This window comes from Hibiscus syriacus, unplaced genomic scaffold (genome assembly GCF_006381635.1).
Source record: "Hibiscus syriacus cultivar Baekdansim isolate YM2019G1 unplaced genomic scaffold, ASM638163v2 tig00117048_pilon, whole genome shotgun sequence".
Classification (NCBI taxonomy): Eukaryota; Viridiplantae; Streptophyta; class Magnoliopsida; order Malvales; family Malvaceae; genus Hibiscus; species Hibiscus syriacus.
In genome coordinates, this window is record NW_024063538.1 from 576,381 (window position 1) to 593,758 (window position 17,378).

The 17,378-nt window shown below is 35.3% G+C and overlaps 1 protein-coding gene and 1 pseudogene across 1 annotated transcript; one reads left to right on the forward strand and one right to left on the reverse strand.

Moving 5' to 3' along the window:
* The window catches only part of LOC120197306, an 87,592-nt pseudogene that overhangs the window by 10,979 nt on the left and 59,235 nt on the right, over positions 1-17,378 (forward strand).
* Positions 9,552-16,358, reverse strand: LOC120197444 (fructose-1,6-bisphosphatase, cytosolic-like). The gene is made up of 11 exons (XM_039198971.1): positions 16,200-16,358; positions 16,061-16,108; positions 15,906-15,980; positions 15,768-15,829; positions 15,604-15,670; positions 15,398-15,511; positions 15,078-15,301; positions 14,858-14,944; positions 14,737-14,779; positions 9,832-9,864; positions 9,552-9,696 (listed from the first exon to the last, which is right to left on the reverse strand). Exons 1-11 carry the CDS (start codon positions 16,356-16,358, stop codon positions 9,592-9,594), a joined length of 1,017 nt encoding a protein of 338 aa, XP_039054902.1. The 3' UTR covers positions 9,552-9,591.

Consider the following 17,378-nt stretch of genomic DNA (forward strand, 5'->3'; position numbering starts at 1 on the left):
CCCCCATGTAAGATTAGTTGACATTGGCTTGGTGCCTTGGCAAACCACAGCGATTACGGGACAGATTGTTGATTCCTTGTTTTGGTCGTGTTTAGTAAGCAAGTGAACACGATAAATTACAAACCGAGAACTCGAAGTTGTTGATATAGGCTTATGCATACATACTTTGGATCATTTCATCTTTGGTACTTTGCTTTTGTACATACACTTCAAATTGTTGTTCTTTTCTAATTTTAAATAACTTTAAAACGATTCGACCACCGGGCAGTGTGTGGCTACGGTCACGGAACCTCCACCTTGCTCCATGGCGTGCTACGACATTAACTTCACCGATTGCTTCCTTTTCCTCAACTCAGAAGACTGTAATGTGATTGCATTTCTCAAGCAACTAATTCTTTGTTTTATAGCATAACAAGGTCTGCTTACTCGAGCGAAGAAACATGTGATGTATGTATATGGTTGAAAAATGGATATGTCGTGAGAACAGTAGAAAAAATTCCGATATTGTTCCAAGTCGAGTGTTCTGTAAATGTTTCTAATCTGTTGGTGTGCCATCGCGTGAACTAACTAAAAGCTTGATGTATAAACAAGTGACCCTATCATCAATCCTCGCTCCATCGAAAAACGAGTCCACCCCGAGCCGCTGGTATACACGTTGCCTCCTTTACTCTTTCACTCAAACTCCCACCATTCAGACCCGTTATTGTTTGCAGCAAGATAAACTTGTCCCATCACCGCCATGTTCAAAACTAGTTACTTATGATTTTGAAATACCCGTTATTTGAATAATTAATTAAAATGATAAAATTAACATATTATCATTGCTAATGGGGATGGGATGTGATAAATTAGCGGCAGAGACCTCTCTCACCATAGCTGTGGTGTGGAAATCAAACTTTGCGATAACCAGAAAAGTAACGACTAGAAAAATAAACAAATAAAAAAGTATATATAAAATTCAATGTTATAAAGTAATGACTAGTATAAAGTTTGACTAGTAAGATCTACTAGAAACTTTTCGATGACTAGTAAATTCAATCTTATCCTTAATTTTCACTTCATACATAGTCAAAGGTCTAACTTGCACATTTCTTTATCATGATTATTTGACTTAATGTTCTTTTTCCTTTATATTCAATTATATGACTTAATTGTTATCTAAATTGTTCTAGATGACTACTATAAATTTTTACTAGTAAATCTACTATAATGTCAAAACTAATATCAAGATTTCAACTCAATAGAAAACAAGAAAGAAGAATACGCCGCAAAGTTACTACTTTACTAGTCATCTTTCGTCGACTAGTAGATGGTCCACTTCAACGTCATTTCTTCTTCTCTTGCGTCGATATCATCTTCCGTTTCCATTTCCCTCATCGACGTCACGTAGAATCTTAACTGTCCGTTATCGACATCTTCTTCTTCTTAATCCTCTCTAATATCATTATAAAAGGGAATGATTATCAAAGAAAATCATTAGAGAAATATATTTTTAATCTTATTCTAGAATAATATCAATTGAATATTATTATAAATAGATATAATCAAGATAAATTCAACAATCAATCGTAATAATTTTGATAAATATAAATCATATAAATTAAATAACTCATTAATTTCAGATAAAATTCAATTATATAGATAACAATTTAGAATATGATGGAATTAAATAATTGAATATAAATAAAAAGAACATTAAGTCAAATAATCACGATAAAAAAATGTGCAAGTAAGATCCTTTGACATTTGACAATGTAATCCAACACTTAAGCATATATATCAACGGCCAAAAGTAACATCTACCTTTTGTCATACCATTAGTGTTTCTTTGTAAGATGGGTCGTTAGTATCCACCAATTTTTCATTCATTTTCCATTTATACCCTCTAAAATCATATAATATTATTTTTTAAATAAGTGATTTTGAGGATGAAGTATTGATGAGAGTATAAAGAAGTTAATAAATTGATGTGAAGAAAGAAATTGTAAAGAGTTACGATCAAAGGATTAAATTAAATAAAACACAAGGTTTAAAGATTAAATTGAGTAAAGAAGTAATATGTTGTCAAAAAACAACGAAGATTGAGTTAAAACCGACGATACTTCCGGTTGAAATTTACGACAAATGACGCTGATTCACGACGAGAGGTTTGGGGGGTTTTGTTCTTCAGTTGACAACGAACACGATGGTGGTTGAGGGTTGAGGGGAAGAGAAAATGGGAAACAATTCTGCAGAAACATAGACGAAATGAGGTTTATAGTTCATCATAAAAAATTGGTAAACTATGAATTTAGTCACTGAATTTCTTGTACTTCTTAAAATGGTATGCTCACTTTGCGATTTTACCCTTTAATCCTCAATTTCTCCCAAAATACCAATTAAAATCAATACTTTATAATTCTGAAAATTTAGCCCCTAAATCAGGGTGTTACATTTTCATTCATCTTTTGCAATAACTCTTCTGCCTCTAATATTTTCCCCTCTTCCTACAAGCTATGCATCAAAATATTGCAAGTATAAGTATTCAGGACACAACCATTTCTCATCATCTTATTTAGAATATCATTTGCTTCAGATAACTTCCCTTTACGACAGTAGCTATGTAATAAAGTGATGTAAGTTATTGTATCGGGAGAAAGACCACTCCTTGTAATAAAACTCATCACCATTATACGAGTAAATATTAGGTTATACACCTTTATTTACCATGTCCTTAAGTACAAGTTGAGCCTCTACTAACTTCCCATTTCTTAGCAACCCCAACAACCATATATTATAACTCTCTAAATTCATCAAATCGCAAGTTTTCTCCATAGACTCAACCAAGTTCTTTGCTTCCACCAGCATCCCCTGCTTATAGAACCCCTAAAGCATTAGATTATAGGTTGTAACATTAGGCCGAGGTAGCCCCACGGCTTCATCTATTTGCATATCTCTAAAAATCCTTGATGCTTCGAGAACTTGACCCGCTTTACAAAGAACGGATATTCTAGCATTGAATGTAACTTCATCAGGAAACAAACCATCCTCTCTCATTCTTTCTACCAAATTTTCAGCATCATCAGTTTTACCACTCGAAATCAATGTATTATACACAACTCTATTCGGCAAAATCCTGGAATTTTTCATCTCATCCAAAAGCTCCACCCCTTTATTAGCAAGGGCGAATCTGCAATACCCCCGAACCAAAATGCCAAAACTAAACTCATTGGGCAGACAACCTTTCTCAGGCATTTTATCAAATAATTCTCGGGCGTCCAAATGACCCAAATCACACAACCCACAAATCAAAAGATTGAAAGTATAAGTCTGAGGAGAAACACCGGCAACGACCATATCTTTATACAACCAAAGCACACAATCCAAAATTCTTTCTTTAATACAACATCCAAAGAGAACATTGTACAAACAAAATGGAATGTGGGTTTTGTGGGAAGTTTGTTCTGATGGACCAGAACTGGGAAAAGGCTTTATCAAAGAAACCTGATTTAACTAAGAGATTGACAAGAGAAATGAGGGAGCGGAGGGGATTTTGTTGGTGTTGTAAGGATAAGAGGAGGAGGTGAAGCTGATCGATTTCTTGGAGCAATTTAGAATGGATAAGGATACAGGAAATGGTAGGTACTGATGAAAGAACAAAGGGATTGGGTTGTGAAGATTGAATCCGCTTGAAGAGTTGCCATGCTAGCTTTGGGTTTTTGGTGGTGTTTTGGAGGAGTGCTTGGGTAAGTTATGTTGTTCCCATGAAAACAACTCCAGAGTGATTTGGGCTAATAAGGTAGAACGAAGATTTAGGAAATTTATCGTCAATGTCAATCGATCAAATTATCGAACAACTTCAAAAAAATGATACTTGTCGACTAGCCAATTCATTGTCCTTCCAGGGTATTCAATCTTTCCCGGGCTTGGTGATATTCTTGGGTCATTTGCATTTCTATTTTGGTCATTTTGTAGATCTATGATATTTCAATCCTCTCCTTCCGTTCGATCTTATTATATATTTCAAACTTATCATCTATTTCAGTCCTTTCGAACAATTCTGACAAAAGAGCACCCTCGATAAATTATTCTTCAGGTATTTAATCATAACTCGGAGATTTTCATGTCAATTACCTTCTCAAATGTTACGAAAAGATTATCAGGAAATTTTCTGTACCAAAGTAGGATCTACAACAATATAAAGTGTCGATAATTTAATATAAGTATCGAAACTTTCTGAATTTAAAAGAGAATAAGTTATAGCACTTATAAAGTGTCGATACTTTAAAAAAATATATCGATCTACAACAATATAACATGTAAAAATATGATAAAACATGTCTCAAAATTGACAAAACCAGTAAAACGATACCAGATATGTTGAAAGTGTCGATAATTTAATATAAGTATCAACACTTTCTGAAATTAAACTAAAAAGTGTCGACACTTTATGAAAATGTATCGATCCATAACAATATAACATGTAAAAATATGATAAAACTGGTCTCAAAAATGACAAAACCGGAAAAAGTTACCGGATATATTGAAAGTTTCGATAATTTAATGTTAGTATCGACACTTTCTGAATTTAAAAGAGAAGAAGTTATAGCGCTTAAAAAGTGTCGACACTTTATTAAAATGTATCGATCCTTACCAATATAACAGGTAAATATATGATAAAATAGGTCTCAAAAATGACAAAATCGGAAAAAGTTACCGAATATGTTGAAAGTGTCGATAATTTAATATAAGTATCGACACTTTCTGAATTTAAAAGAGAAGTAGTTATAGCGCTTAAAAAGTCTCGACACTTTATGAAAATATATCGATCCAAAACAATATAACAGGTAAAAATATGATAAAATCGGTCTCAAAATGACAAAACCGGTAAATAGATATCGGATATGTTGAAAGTGACAATACTTTAATAAGTACGCGTAATAAATTATCGATACTTTCAAAGAAATAGGTAAATATCCTATCGAAAGTATCGACACTTATGTAGTTGTATTGATTAAATATAAATAACATATCCGGTGTAAATATAAAGGCGTAGTTATCCTCTGAAAATAGATAGAGTTTTTGAAATCGAAGCGTAATTGTTGTTGCATTTCAGAAGGCGTTTCTACGTGAAGTTTTATTTGTTTGTTGCTGCAGTCGAATCGAAAGGTACGTTGTTGAAACCCTAGTTTTTTATTATTATAGTAATGGGAAATAGGGTTTTTATGTGTTGTTGTTTGGGGGTTTTCGAAGTAAAGAAGCATTTGGGACCGAATCGATACTTTTAGTTAATATTTATAGGTAAAAATGATATTATAGGTAGAAAATGATATTTTAGGTTGTATAAATGTGTCGACACTTGTTGTAGTGGTCATTCAAATTCTTTTGAAGACCAACCGTTTTACCACAATGAGTGGTTATTGATTTTTGTATATTGAATAAAGTGTATGTAAGCAGTATTTGATTTGATTTGCGCAAACTGATATATGAAGGAAAAATGAAGTCAATGGGAGGAAAGCAACCAAAGGGTGGATATATGTACTTCTAGTAAGTATCAGTCTTTTTGTTATTATTGTTGAAATAGTAATTGGATTAAAACTTTAAATTTATTACAAATTTTAAATGTTGACAGTATGGCCGAATGCAAAAGGATAAAGGAAGATGGCACACACAGCGATTCGGTATGTAAAATGAAATTGACATTGAGTATTATTTAGTGTTAATGTATTGATTAAGAAACATTTACGCTTAATATTAGGTGACAAAAGATGTGAGGTCGAAATGGAATTTGATGAGTGATGCCGAAAAGGAACCTTACATCACACAGTCAAGGAATGATAGTAAAAAATACAAAGAACGGATGAAAGCACATGAAAAGAAGGTATTCATTAAACTTGTAAATACGTTGATACAAGATATAGAAGAACAATAACATTATATATTGTTAAAAAATATAGGAAGTGTCGACAAGGTGCATCATAAAAAGGGTGAATTCATTAATTGAAAACCTTAAAGAGAAGGATCAGTTGAATGTGCTGAGGGAAATGGGGTTTAGATCGTCGATAGGAGTAGGGGATTGACCAATTCGGAGGGAATTGTGTCGATCCTTGATGGAGCAATTTGATGTCAAACAATGTATCGCTAAATATGGTGATTATTCATTCCCTCTGGGGGTATCGACTGCTGCAGCCGTCTTGGGGGTACAAAACAATGGCAAAAGTGTTGTAGAAGTCTGTAGGAGTAAGAACTGGAAAGCACTTGTCTCCAAATATGGTTTGAATCAGAAGGTGGCATATGCTGAAGTTGAAGAGGATATCAAAAGTGGATCTTACGGGGGGGGGGATGACCTATTCTTGTGATTGGCGTATGAGTACGTTGACGATCAACGATATTGACTTTTGATTCTCGAAACCCTTCTTTCGTACAACACAAAATTCTTGTGTCTTCACATTCCCTTCCATGTCAAGCCGTGTTGTTCCCTGACGTGCACTAAACCCATGTTCTTGTGCGAATCCCTTGTAAAAGTATCAAGCTTGATCACGTGAAGAGAAGAGCTTACCAACCAATATATCAGATTCATCAACATTATATACTTCATGGCATTCATCGGTTGGCTTAACATTGTTTGCATCATTATGATTCATGGCAAATATTTTGTTGTGCAATTTTAGTGGTCCCAACAGGAGTTGATGGAGATGTAAGTAAAGGTTCATTAAACAACATGTTTTCAGTGGTGCTTTCAATAGGATGTGGTAATGGTAGTGGTAGTTGGAGGGTGAGTACAACATTAAATTTGCAGGACATATTCAGGTATGTACAATAACTACAACATTCAATAACTTTAAAGTAATAGATAAATTTACAATGTAAGTGGTAAAAATATACTTTTTTAATGACAAAATTAGTAAACACAAAGATTTGTTTCGATACATATGTAAGAATATGTGTTGATATATTTTCAAAAAGTATCGACCCAAAAACATCGAAACAAATAATTATAATGTAATATTTAAATTAACAATGTAACCAATATACATATACCGGTTAATTATAAAACAGGTCAACATAAAGTATCGACACTTTTTAAGTTTGTGTCAATACTTTTTTCCAAAAGAAAGCACAAACAGGTTCACGCATAAAGTGTCGATACATTTAAAATTATATCGATCACAAAAACATCGAAACCGATAATTATAATGTAATAGGTCAATTTACAATGTAACCGGTTTAAATTTACCGGATTTATGAGAAAATAGGTCAGAATAAAGTATCGACACTTGTGTAATTTGTGTCGATACATTTTGTCCATAATGAATGCCCAACGAGGTGCAAGAATAACGTGTCGATACATTTAAAATTGTATCGATCCCAAAAACATCGAAACAAAAATTACAATGTTATAGGTAAATTTACAATGTACCCGGTATAAATATACCGGTTTTATGAGAAAATAGGTCTAAATAATGTATCGACACCTTTATAGTTTGTGTTGATACTTTTTTCCAGAATGAATTAGGAATGTCCAACGAGGTGCAAACATAAAGTGTCGATACATTTAAAATTATATCGATCCAAAAAACAACGAAATCAATAATTATAATGTAATTGGTAAATTTGCAATGTAATTGGTAAATTTGCAATGCCAAGAACATCATTGAGTCTCTTGTATCTTTTATTTAAATCATTGACTTTGTCCTCTCATTGCTGCGGCGATACATGATGACCCCTTTCAACCATGAGTTTTGAAATGCAATTCCACTTCCCTATCTTATGCACAATAGACGATTTCCTTCTAACACCACCCAGACAATCAGAAGAAGCATCCTCATCAACATAAAAAACAGCATTAATCAAAAGCCTAACCATTTGTGGTGTCCATTTCACTCGCTGCCACAAGAACTCGCCTCTCTCCTCGGAACCATCATAACATCCATCACCACCACCTTGTTTATCCAACTTGTTCCAATTATCATCACTTGGTTTTTCGATTTCTTTCGTATTCTCAGACCCGAATGGCAAAACATCCTGAAATTGGGAACCTTGCTGGTAAAATTGCTGGTCGTCTAACCCTTGATGAACCTGAAATGAGCCTAGTGAGTCCAAATATGCAAATGACTGAGTCTGACCACCTGGAATCAGATTGTTATCTGATGTTGGATTTCCTTCCATAGTTTGTCAAAAAACAATTTCAATACTACTTTCAATGTAACTTACAAGCTTTTTATAGGCAATATTGACACTTTTTGGAAATGGAGAACCAGAGACGGCAATGGCTGCTAACATTAGTAGGTGAATTAAAGCAAAATCTTTGAGCGGATACAAAAATTAAAACGAAATCCAGCAACAAGATTCAGAAAATCCCAAACAAATAAACACCCAAATTGCATGCAACATTGCAAAACTCAAATGTAACACCCGACTCGTTCACTGAAGCTAACGTACACAGTTTTGGGATTCTTCTCGAATGGAAATGTTGTAAAGCAGTGGAAAGAGCTTATCTGGCACAAAAGCAAAGACCCATTTCGTCATAAAAGTTGTTCTTTTCCCCCTTTAACAAATAAAGTTAAAAATATCATCTTTTTGGCTCCAAAGCTCTCTTCTTTCCATGCGAACTAGGCAGTTGCGCAATAAGACATGGGTGCAATTTGATTTAACTCAAAAAGAGAATTTGGCGTGGCTGAGTCAGATCCGACCTGGTTATACTGAACTGTAGTGGTCCGATCTGACTCAATTAATCATGGAATGTAAAAATTTAAGAGATATAAAATTAAATATTAATATAAAATAAAAAATATTTTAATTATATAAAAGTTTGAATTTTCTAAGAGTTAGACAACATCCCTTCAATGCTTAAAGTGGTTTTTCTTTGATTTCCTTTAATTTCAAATTTAATTAATCGATCAAATACCGAATATAATGGTAAGGTACATTGTTAATTTTATAAATAGGTATAATAACGAAATTTCAAACATAAAATTTTCTTTGATTTTCTTTAATTTTTATTATAGTTAATCGATCGAATATCAAATGTTAAGTATAATGATAAGATACGTTACTAATATTATAAGGAGATATAACTACAAAACTCAAAACATGAACAATAAAATCAACGTAAAAGATTAAAAAATATATTGAAACATTGTATTTATGTAAAATCCCAAATATCACTCTTTTTTTATTTTTTTATTGAATTACTAAATTTTGAGTATATTGATAAGGCACTTTGTTGATATTATTAAGAGAGATAATTACGAAACTCCTAATAATAGAATTAACTTAAAAGAATAAAAAATATATATTAAAACATTGTATTTATGTAAAATCTCAAATATCATTCTTTTAAAAAAAATTGTTTTATTGAATTACTAAATTTTGAGTATAGTGATAAGGTATGTTGTTCATATTATTAAGAGAGATAATTACGAAACTCCGAATAATAGAATTAACGTAAAAAAACAAAGAAAATATTAAAATATTATATTTATGTAAAATCCCAAATATCATTATTTTTCCGAAGAAAAATTATAAACATAGTATGGAATCACATGTTAAAGGTTAAAGTGACTTATGGCCTACAAGTTTATGCAATTGTTTTCTTTCTTCTTGTCCATCTTAATTTGAATCAGCGTAGAGTGCTTTAATCTCTTCAACATCATCATAGCTGCCAAGGAAAACAGGAGATCGCTCATGTATCTTCCCTGGGACTAAATCAAGTGCCTACAAATGCATGGAAAATTAACAACATATGAGGATTCTGTTGCCTTGTGAATCGAACCGACGGTCGAAGAGTCGAACGGTAAGGAACTCGAGTTTTCTCGATCGAAAATGATTGAGGCAAGCAAGTCATATTACCCTTTGTTTTCCAGTGAAAGCTTGACCTCCAGCCTGTTGGGAAATAAATCGAGTAACAAGTAATTTCCCTATAACCAGATTAGTGAGAATTTGAAATAAAAGCGGAAAAATAATATCCGAAAAATTGATAACGGAGTTCATCCAATTGTACTTACATCTCCGGACTGCTGCAGATCTTTTACTAAGATAGAAAATTACACGTGTTTACAAAACACACTTGAGAGAGAAGTGGAAGATTTTGGGATGATTTTGAAGCTAAACGGGCTAGGGTATTTATAGTTGAAGCTAAGGACTAATCTTTGAAAATACCCTAAAGAGAAATGGCTAAAGTGTAATTTACCCATCTCCAAAAAATCAACAAAACACAACTCATTTTTTCGGTGCCCATCCTTTTTGACAACCCCATTTTTTGACTAAATTATTTGGTGCTTTTAATGCACCGAAAAAATGTTTGTCTCTTTCAACAATCTCCCATTTGAAGACTGATTCTAATCTGTCTTCACACCTCGATCAATGCAGCAGCATTTCTGGTCTTGTTACTCTAGCATGCCAACTGAAGCTGAACACAACTTCAGTTTGTCCGTGGTCACCGTCTTTGTCAACATGTCTGCCGGATTTTGAGCTCCACTAATCTTTTCAAGTTTCAAAATCCCATCTTCTAGAAGAGACCGAATAAAATGATACCGTAATTGTATGTGCTTCGTCCTGGAATGAAAAGACGGATTCTTTGCTAGATGGATAGCACTTTGACTATCACAATACAAAATATTATTTTCTTGTTTCTTGCCTAACTCTTTCAAGAAACTTTGGAGTCAAATCATCTCCTTGCTGGCTTCCGTAACAGCGACATATTCTGCTTCAGTTGTGGAGAGAGCAACTATCTTCTGCAGTTGAGAAACTCAACTCACTTCGGTTCCTCCTAGAGTATAGACGTACCCTGTAGTGCTCCTTCTGATGTCAACATTTCCGGCTAAGTCAACATCTACATAGCCTGTCAGTATCGTATCTCCACCTTTGAAACAAAGTGCTTTGTTTGTGGTACCCCGCAGATATCTGAGGATCCATTTGACTGCTTCCCAATGTACCTTACCCGGATTATTCATGTACCTGCTAATAGCTCCCACTGCATGAGCAATATCTGGTCTAGTACAAACCATGGCATACATTAGACTTCCAATTGCTGAGGCATACGACACCTTCACCATGTGTGCACGTTCTTCCTCCGTCTTCGGTGACTGTTCTTTGGAGAGTCTAAAATGAATACCTAAAGGTGTACTTACTGGTTTAGCATCTTGCATGTTGAACCTAGAGAGTACTTTGTTGATGTACTCAACCTGTGATAACATCAAAGTCTCCGACTTTGTGTCTCTTTTAATCCTCATCCCAAGAATTTGCTTTGCAGCGCCCAGATCCTTCATAGCAAACTACTTCGACAATTTTTGCTTCAAGTTTATAATCTCTTGCATGTCTGAGCCTGCAACGAGCATGTCATCAACGTACAACAATAAAATAATGAAGCTATTGTTGAACCTTTTAATGTAGCAACAATGATCTGCTTGGCATCTGGTAAAACCATTGCTACCCATGAAGTTGTCGAACTTCTTGTACAACTGTCTAGGAGCTTGTTTTAAACCATACAAGCTCTTCTTCAACCTGCATACCAGGTTTTTCTTGTATGCCTTTATGAAGCCTTCTAGCTGCCTCATATAGATTTCTTCCTCCAAATCACCATGAAGGAAAGCTGTCTTTACATCTAACTGCTCAAGATGTAAATTCTCTACAGCTACAATTTTCAACACCAGTCTGATTGTAGACAGTTTTACGTATGGAGAGAAAATTTCATTATAGTTAATACCTTCTTTTTGCTGAAAACCTTTGACAACCAATCTTGCTTTATAGCGTTTGCTCCCATCGTGTTCATCTTTGATCCTGTAAATCCAATTGTTATGAAGTGCTTTCTGGCCTGGTGGTAATTCAGCTAATTCCCATGTCTGATTTGACATAAGCGAGTCCATCTCATCTTTCATGGAAGACTCCCACTTGACTGAATCCTCCACTTGCATTGCTTCATCATAGCACTCTGGTTCACCATTGTCAGTCAGTAACAAGTAGTGCAAAGAAGGAGAATACCGTTAGGTTGGTTTAGAAATTCTGGAGGAGCGTCTCAGTTCTGGTGTGCCTGGTTCTTCTTGAAGTGCTTCAGGATTGATCTGAACATCATTTCCAGAAATCTCCTCAAACTCGACAAATTCCTTTATTTCAGCTTCGGTGTTGGAGCTACTTGATTCCATGGTTGACTTGTCTTTGTACATCACATTCTCATTGAAAATGACATCTCTGCTTCTGATGATCTTCCGATTTTCATAGTCCCAAAACCGGTAACCGAACTCATCACCGTCGTAACCAACAAAGGCATATTTGTTGGACTTAGCATCAAGTTTACTTCTTTCAGCAGAGTCTGTGTACATAAGAAATACAACCAAACACTCTTAAGTGTAAAATATTTATTTCTTTCTTGCTCCAAACTTCCTCTGGTATTCTGCTATCCAAAGGAACTGAGGGCCCACGGTTGATCAGGTAAGCTGCAGTGTTGATAGCTTCAACCCATAGAAATTTGGGCAATTCGGCATATATCCTCATGTTTCTGACACGTTCATTCAGAGTTCTGTTCATGCGCTCTGCTATGCCATTCTGCTACGGTGTCATGGGAACTATTGTCTCCATCTTGATCCCATTGTTTGCGCAGAAATCTCTGAATCTCCTCCATTGTCAGACCTCAACCGCTTGACTTTCAGACCAGTCTCATTTTCCACCATTGCCTTCCATTTTCTGAAGGTATCAAAGACTTCTGATTTCTTCTTCAGAAAATAAACTCACACCTTCCTTGTATAATCATCGATGAAGGTGACATAATATAATGAGCCTGTAAGAGATGGAACTGGAGATGGTCCCCATACATCAGTATGAACCAACTCTATCTTTTCAGCCTTGGGTGTCTTACCAATCTTTGCAAAGCTGACTTTCTTTTGTTTGCTAAAGATGCAATCCTCGCATAGTCCAACATCTACATTCTTTAGATCCGGCAGCTTCCCCTTTGACAAAAGTGTCTTCATCCCTTTCTCGCTCATATGGCCAAGCCTTTGGTGCCATAGGTTTGATTTTCCATCAGCATCTGCTACTGCAATGATATTCTTTAAATTTGAGGTTATATAGAGAATACCAGTTTTCTTACCACGAGTAATGACGAGTGCTCCTTTGGTAATCTTCCATTCACAGCCTGAAAAGGTTGTGCTAAATCCTTCACCATCAAGTTGTCCTATATAAATCAAATTTCTTTTGAGGCTAGGAATATATATCACTCCTTTCAGTGTCCAGGTGGTCTGGTTTGGCAACTTTAGTCGGATGTCTCCTTTTCCGACGATCTTCAAGGTTTCATCATCAGCTAGATGAACCTTCCCAAAATCACCACTGATATAATTTTTCATGATTTCTCGACATGGAATAGAGTGGAAAGATGCCCCTGAATCCAAGATCCATGATTCAATCGGACTGTTGACGCTTAGAATCATGGCATCACCTGTCTCCTCTGTCACGTTGGCAGATTCCTGTGCGCCGGTATCTTTCTTCAGTGCTCGACAATCTCTTTTAAAGTGACCCTTCTTGCCACAATTGTAACAGGTAAGTTCTTTCTTTCCTGTTCTTGATTTGCCCCTTCTGGATTTCGATCTACCACGATTTGAATTTCTTTCTGAAGTTCTCCCTCTAGACTCCTTGTGCAAGGCTGAGGATGTTGATGCTTCACCCGATTCTCTCCGTCGAATTTCTTCGCTAAGTACCAGATCTCGAACATCGTCGAATTTCAATTTACTATTTCTCGACGAGCTGCTAACTGCTATAACAGTAGCATTCCAACTGTCTGGTAGAGATAATAAGAGAATTAAAGCTCGAACTTCATCATCGAATTCAATTTTCACTGAACTCAACTGGGTTGTGATTGTGTTGAGTTCATTTAGGTGTTGTGCCATCGATGCCCCTTCTGTCATCCGCAAATTGAATAATCACCTCATCAAATGAACTTTGTTTGAGGCCGATGGCTTCTCATACATACTGGAGAGAGCTGACATAAGACCCGCCATGGTCTTTTCCTTTGCTATGTTGAAAGCAACATTGCGGGATAACGTCAGTCGGATAACTCCGAGGGCTTGTCTGTCGAGAAGAGCTCAATCTTCATTCTTCATGCCCTCTGGTTGCTTTCCTGAGAGAGGTTGATATAGATTTTTCTGGTACAGAAAATATTCAATCTGCATATTCCAAAAGCCAAAGTCTGCACCATCGAACTTTTCAATTTTCACCTTCCCTTCGTCTGCAGCCATCGCTCCCACTCGAATCTGGCTTTGTTTGGATCGTTTCCGACAATTCTTGTGAACCACCGTGTATTAGAACACCTCCGTCGACAAATTCGTATCGCCAATTTTTTTTACTATTCACGAAATTCACTATTTACGTGAATAATAATAAATAGTAACCTCGCAAAAAATTGACAAAAATTCACAACCAAAAGCTCTGATTACCAGTTGTTGGAAAATAAACCGAGTAACAAGTAATTTCCTTATAACCAGATTAGTGAGAATGTGAAATAAAAACGGAAAAATAATACCCGAAAAATTGATAACGGAGTTTAGCCAGTTGTGCTTACGTCTCCAGACTGCTGCAGATCTTTTACTAAGATAGAAAATTACACGTGTTTACAAAACACACTTGAGAGAGAAGTGGAAGATTTGAGGATGATTTTGAAGCTAAACAGGCTAGGGTATTTATAGTTGATGCTAAGGACTAATCTTTGAAAATACCCTAAAGAGCAATGGCTAAAGTGTAATTTACCCATCTCCAAAAAATCAACACAGCCTGCTCCATCAGGTATGACATTGGGAAGACTTCGTAAAGAAGACTGTATAGGAAAGAAGTTAAGTGAGGAAATAAACCAAAATTGCAATGAAGAAATGGAGCTTTCAAAGCGATGTTGTACCGAAGCTTTCCGTTTGGACTTTTCTTATCTGCAGGGTATAAGAAGATACCGCCGTAAATCAGTGTCCGGTGCACATCTGCAACCATGCTGCAAAGGCAAATGCCATTAGTGTTATCTTCGGTGGAGTATAAAATGCAACACATATCCAGACACATGTAAATATACTCATGTCCGGTGCTCGAAGCGTCCGAGTAACATAGCGAGCCTAATAGTAGATTACCTTCCAATGTACCTAAGGGACCTTGGGGGTGAACCATCTGCAGGGAAATTGCATTTTTCCACAAACTTTGTAGTTGGCTCATCCCAATTCATGGCATTTCCTTCATTTACTGAATAAATCTTTCCCCTTTTTGGTACCTTGATATTGGGATGGGTTAGTATGAACTCGCCGAGAGATGGATCGAGTGTGAAACCGTTGACGCCACTCCCGGTACTCAGCACTAGCTGCAAATCAAAAGCAAAGAACCTTCCAATGTGTTTCCATTATCAAAACAAAATATCTGAGTTGCAGTAAATGCTGATAGTGGTGATTGTTCTTACCGTGCAGGAGCTTCCGTACATGCAATAACCGGCTGCTAGGAGGTTTCTTCCGGGTTGCAATACGTCATCGATCGTCGGATAGTCTTTATCTTTTACCAGATAAATCCCGAAAATCTGATCACAAGAGGTAAACATTCATGTTCACCATGCATAAACCAGTTTAGAACAAAGGAAATGCTGAAGGCTGAAGCAAAGGGCGAGCTTACAGTTCCTATGGAAACACCACAATCAATGTTTGAGGATCCGTCCAATGGATAAAAAACAACAATGTATCTGCATAAACAAATACAAAATTTAGCCTAGAATTCGTAACCAATACTCGGACACGATGATTAGGCATATCCGTGTCGGATTTCTGCATGTATCAAACCTTCCACGCTTCGATTGATCGACGAATATAGCCTCTTCGTCCTCCTCCGAAACCAGGATGCACTACACAAGATTACACATAAGATTATGCACTAATTTTCATTCAATCAAAGATATGAACAGAGTTTTTCAGGCTTACTGTTCGTCCACTGCTAATCAAAGCCTTAACAAAAACTTCATTCGAAAGCACGTCCAGCTTCTTCTGTTCTTCACCCTAAAACATGGGAGGGGGGGATCTCAATTCATACAACAGAAGATGGTGGAAAATGAAAGCCATTAACGATGAAGGCATACCTGAACATTGGTCTCTCCTGCAAGTCCTAATAGTTTTGCAAGACCCGCCTGTACACATAGAACAATGATTTTGCAAGTGAAATCTGATATCAGAACTACAAAAATACCAAATGATCACCAGTAAAGAGTGTAAAAGGACCTTGCTAACAGAAGAGCAGACGAATTTGCAGCCAAGAACAATGTGATTGAGCAAGATGGTGAAATCGCCACGAGATTCAGGGTGCTTGGTTTGCTCATTCAAGACATGGCGAGTGATGGTCATCAAATCAGTTCTATGAGCATCAGCTTCATGATCCATGACAAACCCTTTTCTTCCTCAACACAAAACTCAAACCTTTTCCCCTCAAAATTAGATCAAAGCTTTCTTTTTGGGATCAAATGAAATTAAAAAAAAAGGATGAAACTCGGAGAGCAAAGAACCCTTTTTTTCCTTCTGTTTTTGTAGCGTAAAGAACAAGAGAAGTCGGAGAATAAAGATATATACATGTGAATATATATATAATCAACACCAACAACAGAGTGGATTTTGATTATCCAATAAAGGATTAGAATGACAAGTTTGAGCTATTTGATCAAATGGCTGTGAGTCATCAAGAATCAAAAGTCAGCTCTTGTTATTTCCAACCAATGCTGTTTCTAAACGTTACAAGTGCTTAGCTTTTGATCAACAATGGCGGTTTTGGGTTTGAGTAATGAATAAGGGAGAGGATAAGTCGGTTAAAATCAACTAAATGAATCATTCGGTTAAATTGATTTTGGTTAATTCGATTATTGTGATTAAGTTAAATATAATTTTAATTAATTTAGTTTTACAGCTCAATTTCGGTTAAACAAATCAATATTTTCTAATTAAATTACAGCTCAATTTTGGTTAGACAAATCAATATATTCTAATTAAATCGATTAGATATAAATATATTGAACTAATTAATTACGGAGAATGAGTATTATTTTGATGGGTAAATTATAAATTTTATCATTATTTTTTTTTCATTTTTAATTTGATCATAAAAGTTTAATTATGTTCCCTTGACTCATTAAATTTTTGATTTACTTCTATTTTTGTTATTTGAATGTTTAAATTATAAATGGAAAGGTATATAGTAGTCATGTGTGCTAATGTTAGTTGTTTTTATTGACATAGATTTTGTGTCATTCAAGTTATTTTCTTTTTCTCTTATTTCAAATATGAAAATTTTATAATTTTATCATTGTCTCGTGTTGACGCTGTAATTAACATTTTTTGTGTGTCTTTTTCAATCATTCAAGTTATCGACTAATTCGTCCAATTATCTTCTATCACTCTATCAGTTTAGAT